General features: G+C 45.1%; 2 protein-coding genes across 4 annotated transcripts; both read right to left on the bottom strand.

Moving 5' to 3' along the window:
* Nucleotides 1-1,633: 1,633 nt before the first annotated feature.
* LOC121936278 (perilipin-3-like) lies at nt 1,634-12,438 on the bottom strand. Of its 3 annotated transcripts, XM_042478341.1 has the most exons (8): nt 11,087-12,437; nt 8,945-9,017; nt 8,319-8,514; nt 7,533-7,615; nt 6,988-7,273; nt 5,649-5,848; nt 4,666-4,797; nt 1,634-4,366 (listed from the first exon to the last, which is right to left on the bottom strand). In XM_042478341.1, exons 2-8 carry the CDS (start codon nt 9,008-9,010, stop codon nt 3,926-3,928), a joined length of 1,404 nt encoding a protein of 467 aa, XP_042334275.1. In that variant the 5' UTR covers nt 9,011-9,017; nt 11,087-12,437; the 3' UTR covers nt 1,634-3,925. The 3 variants fall into 3 exon arrangements, with proteins under 3 accessions (XP_042334275.1, XP_042334278.1, XP_042334277.1); XM_042478344.1 differs by lacking the exon at nt 4,666-4,797 and having other exon boundaries at nt 11,087-12,438; XM_042478343.1 differs by lacking the exon at nt 8,945-9,017 and having other exon boundaries at nt 11,087-12,438.
* Nucleotides 12,439-15,261: 2,823 nt separating this feature from the next.
* LRG1 (leucine rich alpha-2-glycoprotein 1) lies at nt 15,262-20,404 on the bottom strand. Its single transcript, XM_042478345.1, has 2 exons — nt 20,257-20,404; nt 15,262-17,254 (listed from the first exon to the last, which is right to left on the bottom strand). Exon 2 carries the CDS (start codon nt 17,246-17,248, stop codon nt 16,256-16,258), a length of 993 nt encoding a protein of 330 aa, XP_042334279.1. The 5' UTR covers nt 17,249-17,254; nt 20,257-20,404; the 3' UTR covers nt 15,262-16,255.
* Between the last annotated feature and the right edge of the window lie 4,954 nt (nt 20,405-25,358).

The raw sequence follows: 25,358 nt of genomic DNA, 5'->3' as shown, positions 1-25,358 counted from the left end.
TTAATGTTGCAAGCTGCCCCAGTTGCATTGCAGAGTAGTGGGGTAAAATTTTACTACTACTACTACTACTACAGTACTACTAGCCCACTTACTTACCACCTTCCCCAAAGTACCAAAAGCAGTTTCGCTAAATGGTTTCTATATAAGCCATCCACATTCTGCAAGTATGTCACCAGATTCATGTGAACGCTTACACAGACCGAAGGCAGCCCAACTTTTAGTCTTAAATGTGCAGCAGGCGTACCCTGGGAAAGACCCAGAATTATTGTTTTAAGCTGCTTCTAGCTGATCCTTCCTTCCCCAAATTTCATCCCCGTGTAAAAGTTGCATAGTAACTCTGCCCTGGAATATAAAATGTTATTATGTTGGTAAATTCAATGTTGTTATACCTCCCACTGGTTTCCCATTACTGTACAGTATATATATATATATATATGGTATTTTTGCAATTTTATATTGTTTTTATGTGACATTTTAATTGATCCATTATAATAAGTTTTTAATGTGTTTTTTGTTTGCGAGCCGCCTTGGGTCTCCCTTTCTGGGAGAAAGGCGGCATAGAAAATAAGTAAATAAATATCTATAGGCATTATATTTTTGAGAAGAACCCAGTGGAGTTGGTGCAATGGTGCCATGCTGCGGCGCAACAAGGTGCATGCTCTCCCTTGCGCATCATGTTTTCTAACTGGGAAAAAATTAAACTGTATTTGCTGCTGCTGTTGTTATTAAATATACTGCATTTCCAAATTGTACAATTTGCCTAAAGATGCCCCATTGCGCAGGTGCAACCTGCCCTCCAAACACAAAAGTGTTTGGCTTTGCGCATGCGCGCAAAAGACCCTTTTCTTTCAGCAACCACAGTAGCAGGGCTCCCCCTAGTGGCCACTAAGACTCATTGCAGGTCGTTGTTTTTAATTTCACCTTCTACAATACTTTAACAAGAAGCAATACAGTTGGAGCTCTGTATCAACAGATTCAACCATCCATGCTTTGGCATTGGTTTCCAGAAAGCAAGCCTTGGTTTTGATATATTATTTTACTACGCCAACGGTCCTCAAACTTTTTACATTCGGGACCCAATTTTGCATCACGTCAGGTTTCCTCGACCAACTCAGTATACTTTATTTGGCATGCATATTTTCATTGGCACATGTTTAAATATTCATACACACCAATGCAAAATATATATTCATTTAACCGCTTTGGCACCCGGAGAACCAAAGTTGAGGGGCGTCTGAATTCCTACCAAATCAGACGTATCTTGGACTGCATCCGCACTGCAGAATTAATGTAGTTTGATATGGCTTTAACTATCATGGCTCCATCCTAAGGAATCCTGGGAATTGTAGTTATGGCACCAGAGCGCTCCGAGAGAGGCGAAATATCTCACAAAACTACAGTTCCCCAAATTTCCATAGCGTTGCACCACGGCTGTTTAAGTGGCGTCAAACTGGATTATTTCTGCAGTGCGGATGCCGCCTTGGTCTCCCTATCTTTCAAACAGGTCTAGTTCACTGTCATTCTCACACTCAGCAATAGTTCCAGTGTTTAGTTTCATTTTATTTTAATACATCTGGGTGCTTGGTTCCAGTGCTGATATTTTAGTATAAACTATAGAACAAAAACTAGGACGTAGTACAGAATAAATGTTTATTACTGAAAAATAAGACGTTACAGAGGTCCGTTCTACAATCGATAAATGTCTCAGGATGCAGTGCAGAATTGTCTTTTTTGTCCGGACTGCAAAATAAGACACTGGTCTTTCTTAGAGAGGTACAAAATATTAGTGGCACTTCATTTTAAAAAGTCCAGATCATTGGCACTGGCCAAAGGTTGATTTCATTGCAAAAACCCCACTCAAAAAGTCCCATGCAAGATTCATACCAGACTCAATGGGTGCAAGTTACTTTTTCTCTACATTAGCAGGGAAGGGGAAAAAGAAAACAGTGAGATCTATCCAGGATGGCATGCTATCTTCAAAGAAAGTGAGCAATCTTTAAACTTCAAAGACCGGTTAATGGGGAAAATGTTACTGGGATGCATTGAAAAGTATGTTGGGAGGGAAGAAAAGAAGGATTATACTTTAGTACCTTTTCAGGCTAAGCCTCCATGGGTCAAATACTGCAGGGATCAGTGTGTATAGTGAACAGAGCACTGTAGGTCCTTTATGCAGTATGTGCAGTACGCAGAATGTGTGTGAACTGATCAATGTATGCAATGAACAGTGTACCGTGATCATTGTGTAGTATATACTATGATCAGGAGGTACAGTGATCATTGTGCAGTGTGTTCAGTGCACGCAGTGATCAGTGTGTGCAATATGTGTTCTACATAGTGATCAGTATGTGCTGTTTGTAATATCTGCAGTGCACACAGTGATCAGAATGTGCCGTGTGTGCCATGATTAGCATGGGCTGTGATCAGTGTTCAATATGCAGAGTGATCAGTATGTGTTGGATGCAATAAGTGCAGTATGTGCTGTGCATGCAATGCGCAGTGTGCGAACTGATCAATGTGTGTAGTGAACAGGGTGCCGGGCATGCAGTGATCAGTGTGTGCAGCATGTGCGGTGTACAGTGGGCAGAGTGATCAATATGTGCCGTTTGCAATATGTGCAGGGCCTGCAGCGTGTGGCATGTGGTATGCAAAATACACAGTGCGTGCCATGTGTGCGAACTGATTGATGTGTGCAGTGATCAGTGTCTAGTATATGTGAGTTGAAGGCACACAACAACAGTACATACTGTATTTGCAAAGCTAGAGAGAGGTGAGGATCTGTGACATGGCAGGAGGCACAGATTCATGCCAAGCATTGCGCTTGGATTCCTGACATTTCACTGATCCCTGCATCTCTTTCTAGCCTTGCAAGGAAAATATGCTCTATGCTCCTTGTAAGGGTCACTTTGGTGGATTTTCTGTATTCCAAAAATCCAAAACATCCCACAATCTGAAAAAATAAAATAAAACCCCAACTCTGAGACACTTCTGGTCCCAAGCATTTTGGATAAGGGAGATTCAACCTGTACCATCTTCCCTAGACTCATTAGACCACCAAAGAGTGCAGGGGGCACAAAATGTGGAGGTGCAGGGATAGGCCCCAAGTGGATCAAAGAAAGAAAAGGCAGTGATGCAGATCTATTGTAGAAAGGCCAAAATGGGCTCACTCATAAGGGCTGCTGTGCGATGCCATGATAGCTCAGAGAAATGACTAACAGCCATCTGACTTACACACACACATACACTCTGCATCCAGTTCAAAGATTACCAGTCCAATACAAAACAAGACAAATATTGTTACGCCTGCCCTTGTTACTCAGAGACCACTGGGAGTTGTAGTCCCAGAAGAGCACCAAAGGTCAGCGGGTGACTGGTTGTTTCCATGTCAGTGGGGAATACATTCCAGGTTTTGGCCTCGCATTACAGGAACTATCCATGGCACCGAACCTAGTTGTTACAGGAACTATCCATTGATCCGAACCAGACTAGGTGTCACAGGAGCCATCTGTGGTTCTAGGTGTTACAAGAACTATCTGCGGTTCTAGGTGTTACAGGAGCTAGCTGTGCTCCTGAACTTGGCTAGACATTAGCAGAGCTATCTACAATCCTGAACCTGGCTAAGCATTGCAAGAGCTATCTGTGGTTCTAGGTGTTACAGGCGCTATCCATGGTTCTAGGTGTTAGGGGAGCTATCTGTGGCCCTGCATTTAGCTAGGCGTCACAGGAGCTACCTGTGGTTCTAGGCGTTATGGGAGCGATCCATGGTCCTGAACCAATCTAGGAATAGCACCTTGGAGAGAAAACCTGGCTTCAGACCTGGAGTGGATTCATTGTCTTGACATGGGAGCCACCAGCCACCATTGCTAAAGGTCCTGAGACCTCCAGCCCTTTCCACGAAACGTGGCATTCCCAGAGCCAGTGAAGAGCTCTAAGGCTCTGCCTTCGGACTGGAGGGTTCTGCTTTTGGGATGTCAGTCTTTTCCTTGGGTTCCTCTTGACTCTGGAGGCCGTCTTCTGTCTTCTCCGCATCGCTGCTTGGGACGTCCGGGAGCTCCACCAAGTTGGGGGCAAAGGGTCCCACCACCCAAGGCAAGGGGACATTCTGCACCACGTAGTCCAGCATCTCATCGATGGACCCACGTGCATGGGCGATGCGCTCGCGACTCTGGACCAAGAGACCAGCGGGCATCTCTTGGAAGGAGCGAACTCCCGAAAAGGAGGAGTGGAGATCTTCCACGGTGCTGCGGACCAGCTGGACTTTGTCTTGGACGGTGGCCGGGAGGCCTTGGACCCGGGACGTGAGGGTCGAGCAAGATAGCTGCAGTTGCTGGGTCAGGCCACGGAACATGGCCAGAGTCCTGGACTCGACCTGTAAGACATGAGGGCAAGAAAATGGGTTCAGGACCTCTGGCCTGGGCTGCAGCCTTCTGAAATGTTCTACTACTTCCATCTCTTTAAACCGAAATTGGTCTGGAAGCTTGCAGCTAAAGTGACTGCCAGCCTCCATCGGTGAATCCCATTTTGGGAGAACGTCCAGGTATAAATCCAATAAATCAAAAATAAATCAAGGGGTGAAGAAACGGGTCATAACCCCAAAGGATCATAACCCAACATCATTCCCATGCCCTACACAGACATTGGAAGGAGCGGAGGATTGAGTCAAGGTACCTCCGGCTGTGCCAGTGACTCCACCTTCTCCTCGCTCCCCGTTTGCTTCGGGTTCCACTCCAGATACATCTGGTGGAGTTTCTCCTGACCACCCTGAAGCTTCTGGTCCACCCCTTGTTTGACACTTTCAATCTGGCAAAAATGGACAAAAAAGGTGGTACAGAGAAAGGAGGGGACACCAGACTGGAAATAAATAAAAATGTTTCCCCTTGAACTAGCAAACACAAGGTCATAGGGCACAGCAATGTGGGGACAGAGCAACCATTTTGTTTCCCAGCATCTCTTTCCCTGATATGCATCACTGTGATGCACACCAAAGGTTTTGTTGTGCAATGTGGTTTTGCAAAGCTGCTCCAAGTAGACTGAGATGTTGAATCTCAGACACAACACACCCCAGGAAAAGGTCCTTTGGCTGCATCTGCGCTGCAGAATTCATGCAGATCAACACTGCTTTAACTGCCATGGATTTGTAGTTTGGGGAGATGGTTAGCCTTCTCTGTCAGAGAGCTCTGGGGCCACAACCAACTCCAAATCCCAGGATTCCATAGGAGGCAACCATGGCAGTTAAAGCGGTGCCAAACTACATTATTTCTACAGTGTAGATGCATCCTGAGAAATTCTGCTGTCTAAATGTCTCACAAAAACTACAGTTTCCTGAATTCCCTAGCATTGAGCCAGGGCAGTTGAAGCAGTCTCAAACTGGATTATTTCTGCAGTGTGCTTTGAACCTAAGTGAAAAGCCAAAGTCCAATCTACAACAAGCAAACATGTCAATAAAAGAAACAGCCCTTTGGGAGCTAACATCCTCCTTGATGGGTGCAAAAGTCTTGTTATGATACTATTAGTATTCTATTTATTATTATCCCTCGGACTCAGAGCGGCTGTGCAGACAATAAGCAGCCATTAAAAATCCACGTGGCTCATGGACGAAGCAATAATTCCATTCTCCCAACTGCCCTCCCATTCAGGACATCCTTTCTTACCAACTCAATGGTTTGGTGAAGTCTGGCCAGGGCATCTTGGGTGCCCTGCTTGGCATCTTTCAGCTTGGCCAAGGAGTGTTGATAGGCTCGGTGACGGAGTTTGGCTGAGAGGGACCCCAGGCGCACGAAGTAGCTCCCTTGTGCTTTCTGCTGCTCCACGGTGGCCATATCAAAACCCTCCACGGAAGTGGCCAATGTGGCTAGTAGAGAAAGAAAGACAGGGGTGTCATAAGGGGTGTGTAAGGGGTACGAACCACACTGGCTGACATTTCAGATGGGTTTTCACTTGGTGCGCTGGTGAGAAAAGTCTTCTGCTGACTGGTTTGCTGGCCAGGCTGGAAAGCAAGCTTCCTCCCTTTCTCACCTGGTCAGCATCTCTGCTGGACACGGAAAAGGCTTTCGAAGAGAAGAGGGGGCATTAAAAAAAATGATCCACACTAGGTATCAAATATACAGTTGTCCCTCCACATTTGCGGATTTGATTATTGATAGATTTCATTCCCATGTCCTCCCATATGACTCTTCTGGAATTTGACCCTAGAGTCATACTGGAGCATCTAGAGCAGCGGTTCTCAACCTGTGGGTTGCAACCCCTTTGGGGGTTGAACAACCTTTCACAGGGGTTGCCTAAGACCATCTGAAAACACATATTTCCAATGTTCTTAGGAACGAGACACAGCAATTTTATGGTTCTGGGGTCACCACAACATGAGGAACTGTATTAAAGTGTCGCGGCATTAGGAAAGTTGAGAACAATCTAGAGTTTCCTAGAAAAAACGTTTCTCTAGGCATTTGCAAGTCGTCCAGTTCAATTCTAGAGTCAAATTCCCACAGTTGTGCCAGAGATTCCTAAAGAGGTGATCTCTCAGGTTGATAAACCTAGCGGTGAGTTTCATATTTGCATTTCCCCCACTTTCATGGAGGTCCTGAGCTTTTAACCCTAGCAAATGTGGAGGGACGACTTTACTAGGTACGCCACAGTCCTTCCCATTGGCAAGCTGTCTTCCTATATGCAAGCATACTTCATCTCTCTAAGAGTGATGCTCCTCTTTACAAAGTCTTTGTATCCCCTACCCAGCCCTCTTTCCTTCCTCATCCTCTGTCTAGCTGGAACTTTTCTTTTAGCAGCATTGACATTGGGAGGGGTTGTGAAGGAGGGCTGTAGAAATCTAGACTCTTGGTGTTTGGTTGTAGCAGTATGTCTCTTCCAACTCTAGGATTCTAGGAATCTATAATCAATATGGTCATGATCTGCAAGGTGACATATTGCAATTGGGGTGGGGGGAGGTGGTTGTAAAGGAAAGACTGATCAAGTTTCCAAGAAGAGGCATGTACTCACCTAGTTCTTGGTCAGTCATAGGGAGGTAATGATCCACCAGCTCTTCTGACTTGCCCAAGAGGGCATCCACGCCAGTGGCCACCATCTGACCCATTCTGGACCCCAGGACGGTGTTCATGCCACCGGCCACCACTGACCGGGTCACTTCCATGCTGCCTTGCACTGCGCCCTTGGCTATGCCCACTACCCCGGTCACAGCATCCCTGGCCCCATTGACGGTGCTGGCGACGATGCCCTGGGCTCCGGTAACTCTGGTGGAGACCAGTTCCTTGGTGTCTGCCACCACCTAGAAGATCACAAAAGGGAAACTGAGTCACAACCCTGGCATTTGGGTCCCAAGAATGAAACTAATATGGGTCTCAAGGAATCCGTGGGTGGCATTTCCCTTATGGATAGAATCTCCCTTATCCAAAATCCTTGGCACCAGACGTCTTTCCAATTTTCCAATACGCCCAACAATGTAAATGTTTATTTTAATAGCTGGGGTAGATCTGGATCCCTAAATCCTTGATCTCAATGCGGTACAGTATTGGTATATTACTAACCTTTTCAGACGGCTGCTGCAAAATAGGCAGTTTTTCCTCCAACTTATCCAGCCCTTTGCATGCATATTCATTGGCCGTTGCAACTGCAGAAACAAGAAAGATCAAGTTACTCGCAACAGAATGGTCCAGTAACTTGAACTCAAATGATAGAGGAGAGGACAATTCCCTAGCAGTTGGGTCCCATGCCAGGAGAAAGGCGAGATATCAACCGAACAAATAAATACATTCGAAAAACAAAATATCTAAGGGATGCAGATCATTTGGGTGATAATGGGTTCTGTGCCAGAAAAACCATCCCTCTGGGAAACTATGTCTACCTGTCTTCAAAACTGACTGCAAGGCTTTCGCTGCAGTAGGGCACTCCACACTTTGCCTTTTTGGCTGTCCATCCTATACTTGAAATTGTAATTATACATTTTGGTTTTGGCTCATGCTGTTCATTGTGGCTGCGTATTGGGCATTGTGCAATGGCATCCAGTTATCGACACCTGTTGTGCAATGTCGCTATTCTGCCAGAGGTTTGCACAAGGCTGCTGTGGCATATGCCCACATGTGGGTATTTTCGTTCAAGGGACAGTGTAGTGGTTTGAGTGCTGGATGACAGCTCTTGGGACCTGGGTTCGAATCCCTACTCAGCCATGGAAAACCACTGAGTGACCCCATGTTGGTCACACACTCTCAGCCGCAGAAACACTCATGACCTTAAGGTCACTATAAGTTGGAAATGACTTGAAGGCACACAACAACGTCAACAAAAGGGGTCCAAAGAAAGAGATGCTCACTCACTTTGTGGTTCCAACTTGGTCAGGAGAGGCTGGGCACCGCTGACAGCTGCAGCTGTGAGGGTCTTCACCCCCATTTCTGCCACATTGCAGACAGATTTCAGGTACGGATGGGTCTCCTTCGTGGAAGCGTAAGCAGAAGACACCATGTCATATGTGGAGCTCACCAGTGGCAGACTCGCTACCCGACTAATGGCATTCTACCAAGGAAAGAAAGCAAAACACAAAACAGATTTAGATGCTGGATATGCATGCGTTCCATTTAGTTATTTCATTAACAGATATCTACAGTGTGGTGTAGTGGTTTGAGCCCTGAACTCTGACTCTGGAGACCATGGTGCAAGTCCCAGCTTGGCCATTAAACACACCTTGGGCAAGTCACACTCTCTCAGCCTCAGGGGAAGCCAGTGGCAAACCCCTGCCCTGAACAAACCTTGTCAAGAAAACCCCTTAGGGTCACCATACGTCAGAAACAACTTGAAGGCAACACAACAACAACAGCAACAGATGGAAATCGTTTATAGCTGTGAATTGGCACAGCAGATCTCCAAACATGGACAGGTTTGTTAGGGGGGGAAATATGGTCCTTCAAATAACCGGGACTTCATGTCAGAATTTAAGTCAACTCACCTGCTGTTCTGCTTCTTTGCTCTCCGGAGCGGTATGACTTGCATCGCTGCTTTCTTCCGAAGACATGGCACAACTGAGAGGGAGAAAGAAAGGAGAGGCGTTCAAGAGATGCCACGTCTTCCCATTGTATATGGTTAACCTATGGAACTCCCTGACATGTGATGCGGGAAGAACACTATGTCCTTATAGACTTTGTTGTCGTCATGTGCCTTCAAGTCATTTCTGACTTATGGCAACCCTAGGGCGAACCTATCCTGGGGTTTTCTTGGCAAGATTTGCTCAGAGGAGGCTTTCCCTTGAGGCTGAGAGAGTGTGACCTGCCTGTCACCCAGTGGGTTTCATGGCTGAAGTGGGAATCAAACCCTGGTCTCTGGAGTTGTAGTCCAACGCTCAAACTACATTGGCTCTCATGGACTAGAAACACCCCAAAAGCAATATTGCAGAGAAACAAAACAAAACATGGCACCGCCGGAGAATCACCCTCTAGGGCTTTGGCCCAGAAGTAGCAACGACATGATAGCCATGTTAATGATAAAATCTTAATTGTATAATGTTATACATTTTATAGTGTTATTGGAATAAGTTGCCTTGGAAAGTGGCGGATTCTCCTCCTTTGGAAGTTTTTTAAACAGAGTCTGGATGGGGATGCTTTGATTGAGAGTTCCTGCATGGCAGAATGGGGCTGGAATGGATGACTCTTAAGGATCCATTCCAACTCAGGATTCTCTCCTATAACTTGCAAAAGGTAACCTGTGGCAGCGTGCAAACCAGCACAAAGGACACCATCATCCAGGTTTGTAGAGAGAGAGAGTTAACTTTAACCCAGTGGGATGGTTGCCATGTGCTCAGATAGGCCTCCGCTCACTTCAAGTACAGTCATGCCTCGCAAGGTCAACTTTGGTGGACTCAACGTACATAACCCTGGAATGAGTCGGCTGGGTTTGTGTGACGGATTGCACGGCCGCCTTGTTTGGAGAGAGACCGAAAAGGAGGGGGAAATGGTTGCAATGACTTCATATCCCACAAAGGCCCATGCTATTTGGACGCATGGTCCATGCTATTTGCTGGGACACCTGGGGGTGGCTGAGACAGTGAGACTTTTACTTTCCAAGGCTCCAGTCCATAGTTCCCAAGTCATAACTAAACCATTTTAATTATATTTTATAATGCTTGTTGCATTGTAATTATGCGGATTTGTTTTAAGGAAGGAGGGGATAATGGGATTTCTTTGACTGCGTTATATGTTTTTATTGATGTAAGCCGCCTCAATCGTATTGAAGAGGCGGGATAGAAATAAATTTACTACTACTAAGGAAGAGTGACGCAACATAATGTTGCATGTCACAAACGTCACTTCTTTCTTTCTCAGTCTGGACTCATTTGGAAACCTTTCATTTACTGGAATTTATGAAAAGAAGATCTGTGATAGTCGTGTGTGTGTGTGTGTGTGTGTGCGCGCGCGCATGTCTAAACAGAGGAGTATGTGTATGTGTATATAAATGTCCATGTGTAAATTTGGTCTGAATGGATATATATATATATATATATACACACCAAATACACACAAACACACACACGAATGGATTTGGTGTGTGTGTTTATTATATACACATGAAATATGCGTGTGTTTGTGTATCATAAGTATCTGTTTCATCTTTAGCTACTAAGATGGTAGAAGCCAAAACATTTTGCTCATGTTATATTGTTAATTATTATTATTACATTTATTTCTTACCTTTTCCCCAAAACTGGGACTCAGAGCAGCTTCCAATATATACACACACACACATATATATATCTCACACACACACACACACACACACACACCCTAGTATATATGTGTATTTGTGTGTAATGGACACACACAAACATGGACACATCCTGGTGTATATCCAAAAAGCAAGCCAACAACACTCCTCCTACATTTATGCTGGATCCCAGAAGGATGCAGTTGATAGTGTTTGTGTAACACACACACACAAATATTATATCATATTAAATAAATTAAAATCCCACACATAGGAAAATAGAAATAACATGTAAAGCCCATGTTTTTAAAAGCAAAACTCTTCCTATCCTAATCAAAAACAGTAGGAACCCTCTCCTCCGACCCCAAAAGACAAAACCCACGTTGTAACTCACCGTTACAAAGTAACTAGTAGTTGCAAAGCACCAGCTCCAAAGAGATCCTTCGTATAAAAGCTCAAGAAAGGAACTGGTGAACTCCAGGCGAAGGGCGTGTTTAGAACGTTGGGCTGCTGAACTCCACTGCAGCGCGTCGGAGCCAATCAGAGGAGAGGATGACACCGTCCCAGCCAATCAGAGGCGATGGAATGTCAGTAGGCGAGGCCAGTTTGTTACAATAGAATCAATTAGGGGGGAATAAAAGCGGTGTAAACGCGCGATGGAACCCCTTTGTGTCTACACATGGATTGGAGATCGGCATGAAAATGCACCCATGATGGGAAAGAAGGAGGATTTAAGGGTTTTTTTGATGAGTTAGGAACCTCAAGAAAAAGCAGCAGCAACCAACATTGAAGAGTAATAATAATAATAATAATAATAATAATAAATATTTTTGTTGTTATCAAGTCTTTTCTGACTTATGGCGACCCTAAGGCCATTTCCCCATTTTGCTGCGCATCATTGCCGCAGCAACCAAACTGCAACAATGCACAGCAAAAAAGAAGCCACTTAGAGCGGTGTCCTTTTTGCGGCGTCGCAAGCAGGAAGGGGTGCTGCCATGACACCACTTCTTGCTAGCGACGTCTGCGGCAGTGTTACCATCATGGCGGCCCCCATGTGAATGGGAGGCCGCCATGATGCCAGACTAGGGTTCCGGAGCGTGCGGTTGCTGCGTGCTCTGGAACCCTAGAATCGGCGCCGCCACGCCACTTCCTGCCTGTGCGTACTGGGCCTTTCTATTGTCAGAAGATCCCAGTAATACGGTTCCACTTCTTTGACGGGACTCACGGGATCAGCACCACTGAGTGAGAAAGCTTTTTGTGCGCTTGCGTTCAATTGCGCTTTCTAGACGGGTTAAAAACTCATGTCCCTGTGTGATAAAGTCCTCCGGAAAGAAAGCGGTGGCATCACAAGGAGGTGCGGGGGTGCGGACAGCTCCAGGTGACACCCCAGAAGAGGAGTGACACCCAGTTGGGCCCTCCCCAAGTTGCGGGGTGAGGACTGCTATAGTGGGCGCCTCCGCCGTACCCCTCTGGACCTCGCTGCCACAGAGCATCTTTCCTCTTGAAAGAGAAGGCTGGGTGCGGTGGCTCGGTTGCTGCTCCCCGAGGGACTGGGTGGCAAAGGGAGCAGCGACCGACATTGGCCCAGAAGATTTGGGGTCCACTGCTCTAACCCATCTTCAGAGCATTCAAGTTCTCACGTATGTGGGATGCAGCAATGGAACAATGGATGCAAGCTCCAGGAAAAGAGATTCCACCTCAACATTAGGAAGCACTTCTTGACAGTAAGAGCTGTTCGATGGTGGGACACACTCCTTCCTCGGAGATTGTGGCGGAGTCTCCTCCTTTGGAGGTTTTTAAACAGAGGCTGAATGGCCATCTGTTGCGGGGCTTTGGTTGTGATTTCCTGCATGGCAGAATGGGGTTGGACTGGATGGCCCCTTGGGGTCTCTTCCAACTCTTTGATTCTATGCTCTTCCCCTCCAAGGCTGGGCATGAATCAAGCCATTTCCCCCATTTGTTTGCCATGGCTATGGCAACTGTGGCTAGGTTGCCTTTTGAGCCACGCTTTCTGTTTTGCAAGATGGCGTCACCATGGCGATGGCCCCGGGGATTTGTGCACGCTGATGTGCCCAGGAATGGTGTGCGCTGTGTGTTTGTGTTGTGTGTGAGATTTTCCCACGGACTGCATTCTCTCATTCACTTTTGGGATGCATGACTTGAGTACTCCATGAGTTGCAGGATTGGGGGTTTTGCCACCCTTTTAGGAGAGAGAAGTGATAACAATGCATGAATTAATGGCATTTAAGCCTTGGGGAAAACCAGGACAAAGCTACAAATCCATTTGTTGCTGTTATTGTGTGCCTTCAAGTCATTTCCAACTTACGGCAAACCTCTCACAGGGTTTTCTTGACAAGATTTGTTCAGAGCCAGAGGTGGTTTGCCCTGGCCTTCCCCTGAGGCTGAGAAAGTGTGACTTGCACAAGGTGTTTTCCATAGCCAGGCTGGGAATCGAATCCGGGTCTCCAGAGTTGGAGCCCAGTGTTCAAAGCACTGCATCACACTGGTTCTTACCCACATTAATAGCCTATTAATCCTTGCTATATGTGCAGTTAAACTGGCATTGTTTTATGGCCTCCTTGCAAACCCAGATGTTGCTCCAGAGCTGCATTTCCCAGACAGAGGCTTAACCTGCTGAATATTCAATGCGCAGCCCCTGGTGCTGTGTCAGATCGGCTTTGCCATTGCCAGTCGGCCGGCCTGCGACTAGGGTGGACACTTTGACGCCGGGAGGCATGACGCCAGATGCGGGCACCATATGCTTGTGTGCAGCTGTCTCCTCGCCATCATGGAAAAAGCAGCTGCTCTTTGCTTGTGGTATGAGGCGACTCTGGAAGAATTTCCTTCCACTGCTGCCTTCAACACTTTGCCCAACACTAGGCTTGCAAAAGGATGACCACAAAATAAGTTTCTTGTGGCACCAGAGCTCTCTAAAGTCTAAATATCTCCCAAAATTACACGTCCTAGAATTGCAGAGCATGGAGCCAGGGCAGTTAAAGCGGTCTCAGACTGCATTAATTCTGCGATCTAGATGCAGCCTTAGTATCTGAAATACCTCTTCCTAAACTGCAAATCCCAGGATCCCATAACCATAGCAATGAAAGGGGAATCAAGGCACTATTGCTGCACAGAGTGTCTATTAGGGACAGAAAAGGTACAAACAAAATGCAAAACAGCAAATGAAATGCAAGGCCCCAAGTATCATAAGCTCTGTTGCAGAGTCCATACTTTGCAAGCAGAAGGTTGCAGGTTCAAATCCTCCCTGACATCTGAAGGTAAGGAAAGGAATAAAATCAGGTTATGTGATGCGAAAAGACCCTTCATGGTGAAGTCGAAGGCTTTCATGGCCGGCATCCATAGTTTTTGTGGGCTTTTTGGGCTATGTGGCCATGTTCTAGAAGAGTTTATTCCTGACATTTCAACAGCATCTGGTGAAACGTCAGGAATAAACTCTTCTAGAACATGGCCACATAGCCCAAAAAACCCACAAAAACCCTTCATGGTCATCCGGTCGCAGCTGGCTGGGGAAGATTTGAACCTGCAACCTTCTGCTTGCAAAGCACAGGCTCCACCACAGCAGCGTCATAAGGGCCTGTTACAGACTGCCAAAATAAAGCTGCTTTGGGTCTCTTTGGAGGTATGCTGTTTAAATGATGCCTGGGTCCTAAGAGTCCGGAGGTCGTGCCAAAGCCAGACTCCATTCCTAAGCACTGGAGTGCAGCTTTGGTGCAGCTTCCGGATTCTTAGGATGCATGCATCATTTAAACAGCATACCTCCAAAGAGACCTGAAGCAGCTTTATTGTGGCAGTCTGTAACAGGCCAAGGTTTGCAGTTCTGCGGCGGAGTCTGTGCTTTGCAAGCAGAAGGTTGCAGGTTCAAATCTTCCCCAGCCAGCTGCGACCAGATGACCATGAAGGGTTTAAATTCTTTTCTTTGATCACGGGTTTAAACCAAGCTTCATTCAGAACCAAGAGGAATTCAGAAAGTCGGCGACCTGGGTCCAAAGCACACTGCAGAAATAATCCAGTTTGAGACGGCTTGAGCTGCATTGCTGGCTCAATGCTGGGGAATTCTGGAAACTAGTTTTGTGAGACATTGAGCCTTCTCTGTCAGAGAGCTCTGGTGCCACAATAAACTACAATTCCCAGGATCCCCTAGCACTAAGCCGGGGCAGTTACACTGGTCTCAAACTGTTTTGGACTGGATATCTGGTGAGCCAGGCATCTGATGGAGTGGTAAGGCTAGTGGAAAACCTGGAACGGATTCATTGCCCAACTGACATGGGAATCAGCAGCTACCTCTGCTGAAATTTGGCGCAGGTTCGATTTTCAATAGTAAAGGCTCCCCGTGGAATGACAAATAATAACAATAATCCTTTTCTCTGTCTTTTTCTTTTCTTCCCCCTTCGCCGCCTTCCTTGCACGCAAGGTCTTAATGGTATTCTTTTTCTCTTTACAACAAACCTCTCCTCTTATTATTATTTAAAAGAAAAAGATGGAGGAGGAGGAGAGGAAAAAAACACCCAGATAAATAAACACCGGGACAAAGCCCATTTGGGTGGGCAAATATGACTTTGTGCGCTGGATTTTTTTTTTTATTGCTCTGTTAAATCACAGCAAATTGCCTGGCATCTTTAAGCAATTGGGTTTAATTTAAAACTTCCATGGGAGTGCAGCTTTGCCATAAATTTCCGGAGCGATGTTGGGCCCGGATTGCATTGTGCCGTTTTCTTTCCAATTAAGAGCGGAGGGCGAAGGAAAGGCGGGCGGGTGGAGGAAAGGAAAAGCGAAGGAACAAAGGAGGAAAACAAAAACCCCAGCTGCACTGTTAGTAGAAGCTATTAATAGACCATTACTATTGCTTCTTCTAATAGCGGATTTGGCTGGGGATGGTCTAAACAAGACCCCTGGGAATTGCAACAAGCGTGCGTGGGGATTTAATATTCTCAGGGGGGGAATCCTAAAGTTTGCAGAAGGACAACCCAATTTTAGATGAAAGGAAAGCCTCAAGAGGCAGGCCAAAGCTCAGAGCAATGAGAGCGGCTTGCAATATTGTGTATGGATGGAAGGGGGTTAGCAGTCCCAGGGGAAAATCATAACATTTGCACAATCATAGGATCACAGAGGGCCACCTTAGAGGAAGGGTTTGGCTAAAACAGAGAACGGCAATTGTAAGAAGTCAGAGATCGGAGGGCGTGATGATTTGGAGACTTTGCAAAGATGGAGTTGAGAATAGTAGGCTAGAAGAAGGAACAGCAACTGTAACAGGTCAGATATCAGAGGTTTTGGAGATTTTGCAAAGTCTGAGTTGACAACATTAGGTTAGAAGAAGGAACGGCAACTGTATGAGGTCAGACGTCAAAGGAAGTGAGGATTTGGAGATCGTGCAAAGTCTGAGTTGACAATATTAGCTAGAAGAAGGAACGGCAACTGTAAGGGGTCATATATTGGAGGAAGCAAGAATTCGGAGATTCTGCAAAGTCTTTCGTGTGCCGTTCCGCCAAAGGAAAAATTGCAGGGTGGGTTTGGGAACTCACAAAAAAGTGGATGCGTTTCAAGGATTTCAGCAGGAACTAAATTCGGACTCGCTGAGAGAGGTTACCACTCGGCCTTCAAGATCCTTAGGAGAGGAGCAGATCATTTCCTTCATGGAATAAAGGCTCACTGAATTATTCTTGGCCCAGTTTATGAGAGTGTGCATGCGGCAATCGCAGACCCATGGGTTTCCGGAAAGGTCAAGACCTGGTTCGGAGACTTGGCCAGAGAATGGAGGAGCCAAAGAAGAGAGCCGGTTGTGGGAGATATCCAACATTTCGAGCAACTTCAGCGGCTCAAAGACCTTGGCGGGGAGTTTATCCAAGCTGTTGTTTTGCAGGAAGAGGAACTTCAGCTCTGGAATGGCATGGAAGGTCTCATCCGCGATCGATTGCAACTGGTTGACTTCTAGGTTGAGACCCGTCAGGAGGGGCAAACCCTCAAATATCGGTGCTGAGAGCGTGCGGAGGAAGTTGTGTGAGAGGTCCAGATCGGTCAACTGCTCCAGCTTTTCAAAGCACAAGTCGGGCACCTCTTTCAGCTTGTTGTTGGAGAGATCTAGGATCTTGAGACTCCGTAAGGCTTGAAACCACGAAGGACGGAGAAGAGTCAACTGGTTTTCCTTCAGCGAGAGTTGCTCCAAGGCACTGTTGTTTCTGAATATCCTCGGTGGGAGATCTTTGAGGAGGTTGCCAGTGAGATCCAGAGCGGTCAGTTCTGGGAGGTCACGGAAGAGGCTGCTGGGAAGAGTCTTCAACTTGTTGTTGGAGAGGTGAAGCTCCCGGAGGTGAGGAAGGGCCTGGAGGGCATCTACGCTGATGATAGAGATGTTGGTGAACTCGACGGAGATGGTTCGGATCTGTTTGGGGAAACCGCTCGGGAAATCGCTGAGAGTTGGGGAGGAACAAACGAACTCTGTGATGTTTGGAGAGGACACAGGAGGGCATGGGGCAGCCCCAGGGAAGGTGCACTGAAGGGACATCACAAAGCAAATAATAAAGGTCGCCGAGAGATCCATCATGGGGGTCTGTGAGGATGCAGAAGGAGAGAAGATGCTCTGAATTAATTTGGGGAGGATAATAATAATAATAATAATAATAATAATAATAATAATTTTTATTTACATGTCCCGCCTATTCCAAGGATCAAAGCAGGATTACATCATTAAAATAATACAATGCAACTGAACAGGCAATAAAATACTAATACTGAATTATACATCCCTATTATTTCCTTAAAATCTCCAAACATCAATTCATATACCATACTTAAAAAGGGGGGGGGGTCTTAATCATCATCTATATACCAAATCCGATGGGAAAGCCCGCTGGAAGAGATCCGTCTTTAGTGCCTTCTTAAAGGCATCTAAGGTAGTGATAAGACAGATCTCCTCCGGCAGACTATTCTATAATTTAGGGACTGCAGCAGCGAATGCTCTATGGGAAGTTGTGGTTAATCGAGGAGTATTACAATGTTCCAACAAATTCTTCCCCGTTGTTCTGAGTGTGTGGGGCGGATTATGTAGGGAGAGGCGTTCCTGCAGGTAACTCGGATACACATTAAGCCAACTTCTTTCTTTAGTTAGTCTCAAAGTTGCTATGAGATCTCTCTACATAGTGATTCTACAAACTAACATGGCTATCTCTTTGAATTCTACCACACATTAGGGTTGTAAACCTTCAACTGTTTTGTCTTGGCACAGGACGAGGAATCACTAAAGTAGTGGCCGAAATGTGGCCGAAAAAGGAATATTATACAGGGGTCTCCAGATGTTTGTTACTTCAGTTCCCAGAATTCCTGACTGGTGGCCAAGCTGAATGGGGCTTTTGGGAGCTGAAGTCCCAAAAAACCCAGAGGACTAATGCTTGGGAACCTACTTTCCCCAGTATTTTGCCTGTATTCAAATAGCCCAAAGTGTTGTACAGGAATTATTATGTAGTACTGTAATAATAATAATAATGTTTATTTATAATGCCCTTTCCGCGAAAGGTTGGTACATCAGAACATATACAATAAAAAAAGAACGATAAAAAGCCACACTATAAAATGCTAAAATACAAAAATAATATAGTAGTATGCTGAAAACAAAAACAGAAAAGCATATGATTTCTTGCACAAAAGATTTGTCTCTTCTTGTCTTTCTGTGCAGCAAATAGTGTTATATGTGTAAACAACAACATTTTATACACAGAAAAGAGGGATATTTTTTTTTGGGGGGGGGTTATAAAAACATGTTTTCGCCCACAGAATAATTCCTGTGCAATGTTTCAGGACATCGATTGTGAGTAGAAAACTGCACAAAATGTTTGTTGATCTATAATTCCTCCCAAAACAGATCTCCAAATGGCTGGGAAATCCAGTTTTCAAACTGGAAACAAAACAAAAAAAGTGACTATGTTTCTGTCCCCAATATACCCCACTTTAACTATCAAGATTCAATGGTATGGTATTCTGGGATTTGTAGCTTTGGGAGACATTTAGCCTTCTGCGTCAAAGAGCTCGGGTGCCACAACAAACTAGAAACCCCAGGATTAGCATTATGGAGAACCTTAGATCATTAGGTTGTCCGTAAATCATAAACCATCGACAGAGAAACCAAATCAGTTCCCAATGCAAAATAAAATCAGTTGCATTCCCAATTTGGGGTCTCTTTGCGTCTGTATTTTTGGAAAAGGAGGTTGTTGCTTTGCTCCAATTCTCAGAGTCCTCTTTACAGTAGAAAATGCTTGCAGGTTTTCCAAAATAAAGATTTTTTTCTCTTTGTAAGCAAACCGGGTTCTGATTTATCGCTTACTTGGTATCTCCAAACCTTGTAGATCCATTGCTGAGACGGAAACACACTTGAGGCAAGCACCCCATGTTTCTTGATAGTACTGTATATACTCATGTATAAGTCTTGAAATAACTGACCCGCAAAACCTAGGTCGACTTATCCATGGGTCTATGTAAATAATAGACTTTAACTCTTTTTAAAAGAGTGAAAGGCAATGCTGGAAGCATTGACGTCTCTCTACTCTCTCATCCATCCAGCCTTAAGAGTGAACACAAAGAGTTATGCCTCCTGTTATGTTGTAGGTTCATTGGCATTGCTTTCCTATGCTTCACCATTCAGATCCCTTCTTGCATGCCCCTAAGTTTTACCCTCAACCTATCCAAGGGTCGTATCAAAATCCATAATTCAACCCCCCAAAGCTGTCCTCGACTTATACACGAGGTTGACTTGTAGTCAAGCAAATACAGGTAAGTCCGGCTATGCATCCCTGAAACCCATTGGGTTTTGTCTTTGGAGATCGTAGTTGAAAGATACCCCTCAAAGGTCATCCAGTCTGACCCTATTCAGCCATGCAGGAAGACACCATCAAACCCTTTGCAATAGATGGCCATCCAGCCTCTGTTTAAAGGCTTCCAATGAAGAGGACTCCATCACAATCCTTGGAGGTATGTCAAATTTAGGGGGGAAATCATGAGTCATAGGGACCCTCAGGGGTCATCCAATCCAACCTCATTCTGCCACCTTCAAAGCCCTTCCAACAGATCGCCATCCAGCCATTGTTTAAAAACCTCCAAAGAAGGCAAATCCACTCATTTCCAAGACATTGGCCTCATTCCCACTACCTTTTAAACTGGATCGTAAATCGGTTTGAAGCGGTTTCAATGACCCTGGTTCACACTTGAACCAAATGGCTGAAGCAATTCGGAGAGAGGGGGCATGCACTAGACGCATTTAATGTGCGCCTTTTTGGCACTGATTTTTTTCCACGGCTTTTTGGATAAATCGATTCTGTGCAAGTGTGAACCGGATGCGGATCGTAATCAATTTAAATTTGCCCTTTGGCCGGTTGGAGCGGGTCCATTTTGAACCGATTGGTTCGCCAACGTGAACCACAAGTGGGTTGTTTTATTTTATTTTGCAGCAAGAAAATGCAATCGGGGCAAATGTCGTATGAACCGCGCTCCGCTACCGAACCCATCCATCGATTCGGATTGCAAAGCGATTTATTTGTAAGTGGGAATGCGGCTATTACTTACCAGCAGTTTTGTCGCTCTGTCCAGACTCACACCTCTCTTCCTTTCTAGTGCTGTGTCTGCAGGAGATCTCTCCAAATTCCTAAACCTTTATCAGGTTCGCTTTATCAGGAAATGAAATTCAGGGGGAGGGCCCCTGGAGCTGAGACCAAAAAAAATCCCAACCCTTCTCGGAAATACCACTGAAGGTTTATACGTTTCTTGTCTTGCGACACTTTTTGTGTTGTGAAACTAGTTCTCTCAAAGTGCAAACACAAAAAGGAGAGGTGTGCCAAGTCTTGATCCGAAGAGCATTAAGGGTTCTGTTGACCCAAACTTTTTCTGGCTCGAAACAAAGCGATTTCCCCGAAAGGTTCGTTAGGGAAGGGGCCAAAAGCCAAACCACAGTTTGCAAATGCAAATTCTGGTGGGGGAAAATGCACACACTTAGAATTTGGATGGTGTTTGGGGCCCGTCGAAACCAACAAGGAAGGCTGGGTGGTGTAAGGATCGGAGTGCTAGACTGGGACTTGGAGAGATCTAGTCTCCAGTGATTGATGAAGCTGGATGATCCTGTCTAATCTTGGACCAATCCCTGATCCAATCTGCACTGCAGAAATAATGCAATTTGATCCTACTTGGCGACTGCTATGAAATTCTGGGATTTGTAGTTTTGAGTTTCTGGCAAGGAGTGGGAAGAGTTGCATAGAGATCTATATTTCGGTTGCTGCTTGTTTTGATTGTTGATTACTTAATAGTTTTAATGGTATTTTATTATGATATAGTTGGGGGGATAATATGTTATATTTTATATTGTATTTTACTGACACTGATCCTGTGGGAGAGGCGGGATAATAATAATAATAATAATAATAATAATAATAATAATAATGAAAATATATATGAAAATGATTATATATGGTTGTTGTTATGATATGATATTGATAAGATGTCTTAAACAATTTAAATTATTTGCAAATATATAATAATATTTATTATTATTAAATTATTTGCAAATATATAATAATAATAATAATATATTTGCAATTAATTCTAATTGTTTAAGACATCTTATCAATATCGTATCAACGACAACCATATATAATCATCTCCATATATATTTTCATACGCATTTCTATTGTGCCCCTTCTTCCCCCCAACACTGACCTTCTGCTATTCGTATTGGATTAAGTAGATTTAGGAAAGCTCTTAGAAAAGCCTCCCTCTCAAGTAATTTTAGAGTTGGAAGGGCTCTCCAAGGGTCATGCAGTCCAACCTGACAGTCCAAGAAGTCCATCGATTTCCCCCTTAATTCCTCGAACCCACTTCTCTCTGGGGAGATTTGAGCCAAACCATGTTTTTGCCCGTCCCAGCTAGAGTCCGAACTTGAAAGTTGTCAACTCCTCGACAGTTCTGACTAAAACCCAGAGCGGATTTGTAGCCCTTTCTCAATACGATGCTAGTCTCTTATTGCCTCCCTGGGTCTTGTTTATTCTGGCAAAAGAAGAGAATTGTGCTTTCCCTGGCATTGAGGAATTCTATCACTGGGCCAAAGCCGGCAGCTGCGAAGCCTCAAATCAATGGGTCCTTTGTCTTCTGTTTCTGCATGGGTTATTAACCACCTCGGTTCCGAGTGCGGATCCATTTGAAGGAAGCGACCTGGGGAAGATGTCTTGAAAGAGCCATATTGGGCATTCACAACTAAAACTCAAGGACTGAGACCTGGTTCCTGAGTAGCTGGCATCCAAAATAAGATTAATTATTTCATTTCATGTATTGATTTATTGGAATAACAAACGCCGTGTGCCTTCATGGTGTTTCCAAATTATGGCAACCCTAAGGTGAACCTCTCATGGGGTTTTATTTGGCAAGATTTCTGCAGAGATGGTTTACCATCGCCTTCCCCTGAGGCTGAGAGTATGTGACTTGTCGCCCAGTGGGTTCCTATGGCTGTGCAGGATTCGAACCCTGGTCCTCTGAAGTCCTAGTCCACACAACCACCACCACCACCACCATAAGAGATACTTGGAGCTAGCTGTTCTCTTTTAAGGCTACCCCATATTATTATTATTATTATTATTATTATTATTATTATTATTATTATTACAAATATACACCTCCATGCATTCGTTGTTGGGTGCTTGCAAGTTGTTTCCGACGCACAGCAGCCCTAAGGAGAACCCGTTGTGGGGTTTTCTGGGGCTGAGATGGTGCGACTTTCCCAAAGTCACCCAATGGACGAACTGATTTTGCAGGAACTGTGTTTTTGGGCTGCATCCACACTACAGAAATAACCCAGGTTGACACCGCTTTAACTGCCATGGCTCAATGATGCTGTGAAATTCTGGGAATTGGGGCTTTCGGAGACATCTGGCCTTCTCCGCCAGGCAGCCCTTGTGCCGCAACCAACTAGAATGCCATAGCCTTGAGCCAGGGCAGTTAAAGTGGTGTCAAACTGGATTATCCCTGCAGTGTGGACGGGGGTCATCTGAGGCATAGCATTGCTCCAGCATCGCTCACAGCCATGGAGAACAACAAACCCCAAACCTTTGGCGGAGACCAGCTTGTCTAATGGTGGGAAGAAAAGGACGCGGGGAATGTGACCCCAGTCATTCTTTTGGGCTGTTTTGGAAACTTTTGAGAGATGGTCATAAAGATCCTAAGAGACTGAAAAACACATTCTTTGCAGGCAGAAAAAGGTGCCTTTTGGCGGATCTGGAGGTGGCTGAGCTAGACTTGACCAGCCAGTTTAACCCGGTCTAAAAATGTCCTTTCACAATCACACAACTGGGAGAGCAGCACTCTTGTGAGATCATGTCAACCCTGTTGTTGTTGTTGTTGTTGTTGTGTGGCTTCAAGTCATTTCTGACTTATGGTGACCCTAAGGCAAAAATATTGTGGTGTTTTCTTGGCCAGATTGGTTCATATTTGCTTTACCTTGGCCTCCCTTTGAGGCTGAGAGAGTGTGACTTGCCCAGGGTCATCCAGGGGGTTTCCATGGCTGAGCCGGGATTTGAACCCTGGTCTCCGGAGTCCTAGTCCAATGCTCAAACCATTACCCCACATTGGCCTACCTCTCCCATTTCAATGTCTGCTGTCTGTAGTGTGTTCGAGGCCATATCTGCACTGCAAAAATAACCCGATTTGGCACCACTTTAACTGCCATGGCTCAATGCTATGATATTCTGGGATTTGTAGTTTTGGTGGGGCGACAGAATGGAAAGGCTACAAAGCTCACAAAACCACAAACTTTAGCCTTCTCTGGCAAAGAGTGCTGGGGGACTTGCTAAACTACAAATCCCAGGATACTATTAGGGCAGTTAAAGTGGCATTAAACTGCATCATTTCGACAATGCAGATGCAACCATAGATGGGTGATGATGCAGAAGGGTCCTTTAATGCACGTTTCCTATATAAAAGGATCCTTTAATGCATGTTGCCGATATATCCTTTTACTTTTAAACACTTCTCTACTGTTTTAAATGCATGGCATCTTTTAATGGAGCAGCTTAATGCTTTTAAAAGCCTTTTAAAAACCACTGTCTTTTTTATTATTTGAAAAAGCGGTGCTTTGTTTTAACCTGCGCAACAAGGCCCCTCGGGTTCGATGTTGGGGGAAAGACAAGATCTAGATTCAATTAAATGCAGGGATATCTGGGTTAAGGAAGTCGATGTATCCCTGGGTGCTATGTCTCTTGCAGAAAATTTGATCCCAACATGGAGAGCATTGGGAGGAAAAGAAGAGCAATTTGGTATCTTTCGGCCAAATGTGCATTGAAAACTAACAATATATGCATGCCAAATTAATCAAGTCAGGTTAATAATAATAATAATAATAATAATAATAATAATAATAATAATAATGTTTATGTATAATGTCCTTTCCATCGAATGAATACACTTCGAAGCAGGGACTTCTTGAAGGTTTCCTCCCAAACGATCATTTTTAATTGTTATTGATTTCAAAGATTTGTATCTCCCACAATGGGATTCATGGCAGAAATGGGTTGGACGGGTTGGCCCTTGTGGGTCTTGTGATACTATGATCCTATGAATACAGGATGACTTTTTTGCCACCATTAATCTTAAGATTTGCTTTATGGTGGGTGACTCATAGGGCTGGAAGGGACCCCATGGGGACATCCAGTCCAACCTGCTTCTGCTAGGCAGGGATACATAGAATCCTAGAGCCCTAGAGATGGAAGAGACCCTAAGAGACATCCAGTCTAACCTGCTTTTTCCATGCAGGAAGATGCAGAATCCTACAGTTGGAAGAGACCCAAAGGGTCATTCAGTCAACGCCCTTCGGACATGCAGGAATATATAGAATCCTAGAGTTGGAAGGGACTCCCAAGGGTCATCCAGTCCAACCTGCTTCTGCCATGCAAGAAGACGTAGAATCCTAGAGTTGGAAGAGACCCCAAGAGTCATCCAGTTCAACTTTCTGCCATGCAGGAAGACATAGACACATAGAACCCTAGAGATGGAAGAGACCTCGAAGGGTCATCCTGTCCAATCCTGCCATGCAGGAAGACACCATCCAAGCATTCCCAAGAAATGGCCATCCAGCCTCTTTTGTCAAAGCCTTCATTGATTGGGGTTTACCTATAAATGCATAATCGATATCCCTAGCCTGTGGTTTCCCCTCTCCATTGCTATCCCAGCCACAGCCCTGTGAGGTAGATATGGCAGAGAGAGAACAACTGGCCCTAAGATCATGCTGAGGGTTTCAGGGTTGAGAAGAGAATGGCTCTCAGGTCTCAGAACCAGAGAGAGCTGGAAGGGACCCCAAGGGTCATCTACTTCAGCCCATGGCCATGCAGGAATGCACAACTACAGCACTCCTGAAAGTGGCTCATCCAACCTCTGTTTGAAGACCTCCAAAGATGGAGAATCTAATGCATTCTGAAGCAGACTCTTCCATTGCTGAATAGCTCTTGCAATTAATGTGTTCTTCTTGATGTTCTTCCTACAAATCCTATCATAGAATCTTAGAGCAATCTTAGAATCCTAGAGTTGGAAGGGACCCCATGGGACCATCCAGTCCAAGCTGCTTCTGCCATGCGGGAAGACACCATCGTTTCTCTCTGCTGCACTCAGGTCATCCTGTATTCATAGGATCATAG

Source organism: Sceloporus undulatus, chromosome 7 (genome assembly GCF_019175285.1).
Source record: "Sceloporus undulatus isolate JIND9_A2432 ecotype Alabama chromosome 7, SceUnd_v1.1, whole genome shotgun sequence".
In the NCBI taxonomy this organism is placed as follows: domain Eukaryota; kingdom Metazoa; phylum Chordata; class Lepidosauria; order Squamata; family Phrynosomatidae; genus Sceloporus; species Sceloporus undulatus.
This window is presented reverse-complemented; position numbering and strand designations above follow the sequence as displayed.

Excerpts from the sequence above, each read along its gene's own strand:
- LOC121936278 (XM_042478341.1), bottom strand. The coding sequence starts at position 9,010 with ATGTCTTCGGAAGAAAGCAGCGATGCAAGTCATACCGCTCCGGAGAGC. Across the intron at positions 7,616-8,318 it reads GACCAAGTTGGAACCACAAA|TTGCAACGGCCAATGAATAT; the intron begins GTGAGTGAGCAT and ends TTGTTTCTGCAG. Across the intron at positions 5,849-6,987 it reads TATGACTGACCAAGAACTAG|CCACATTGGCCACTTCCGTG; the intron begins GTGAGTACATGC and ends TTTCTCTACTAG.
- LRG1 (XM_042478345.1), bottom strand. The coding sequence starts at position 17,248 with ATGATGGATCTCTCGGCGACCTTTATTATTTGCTTTGTGATGTCCCTT.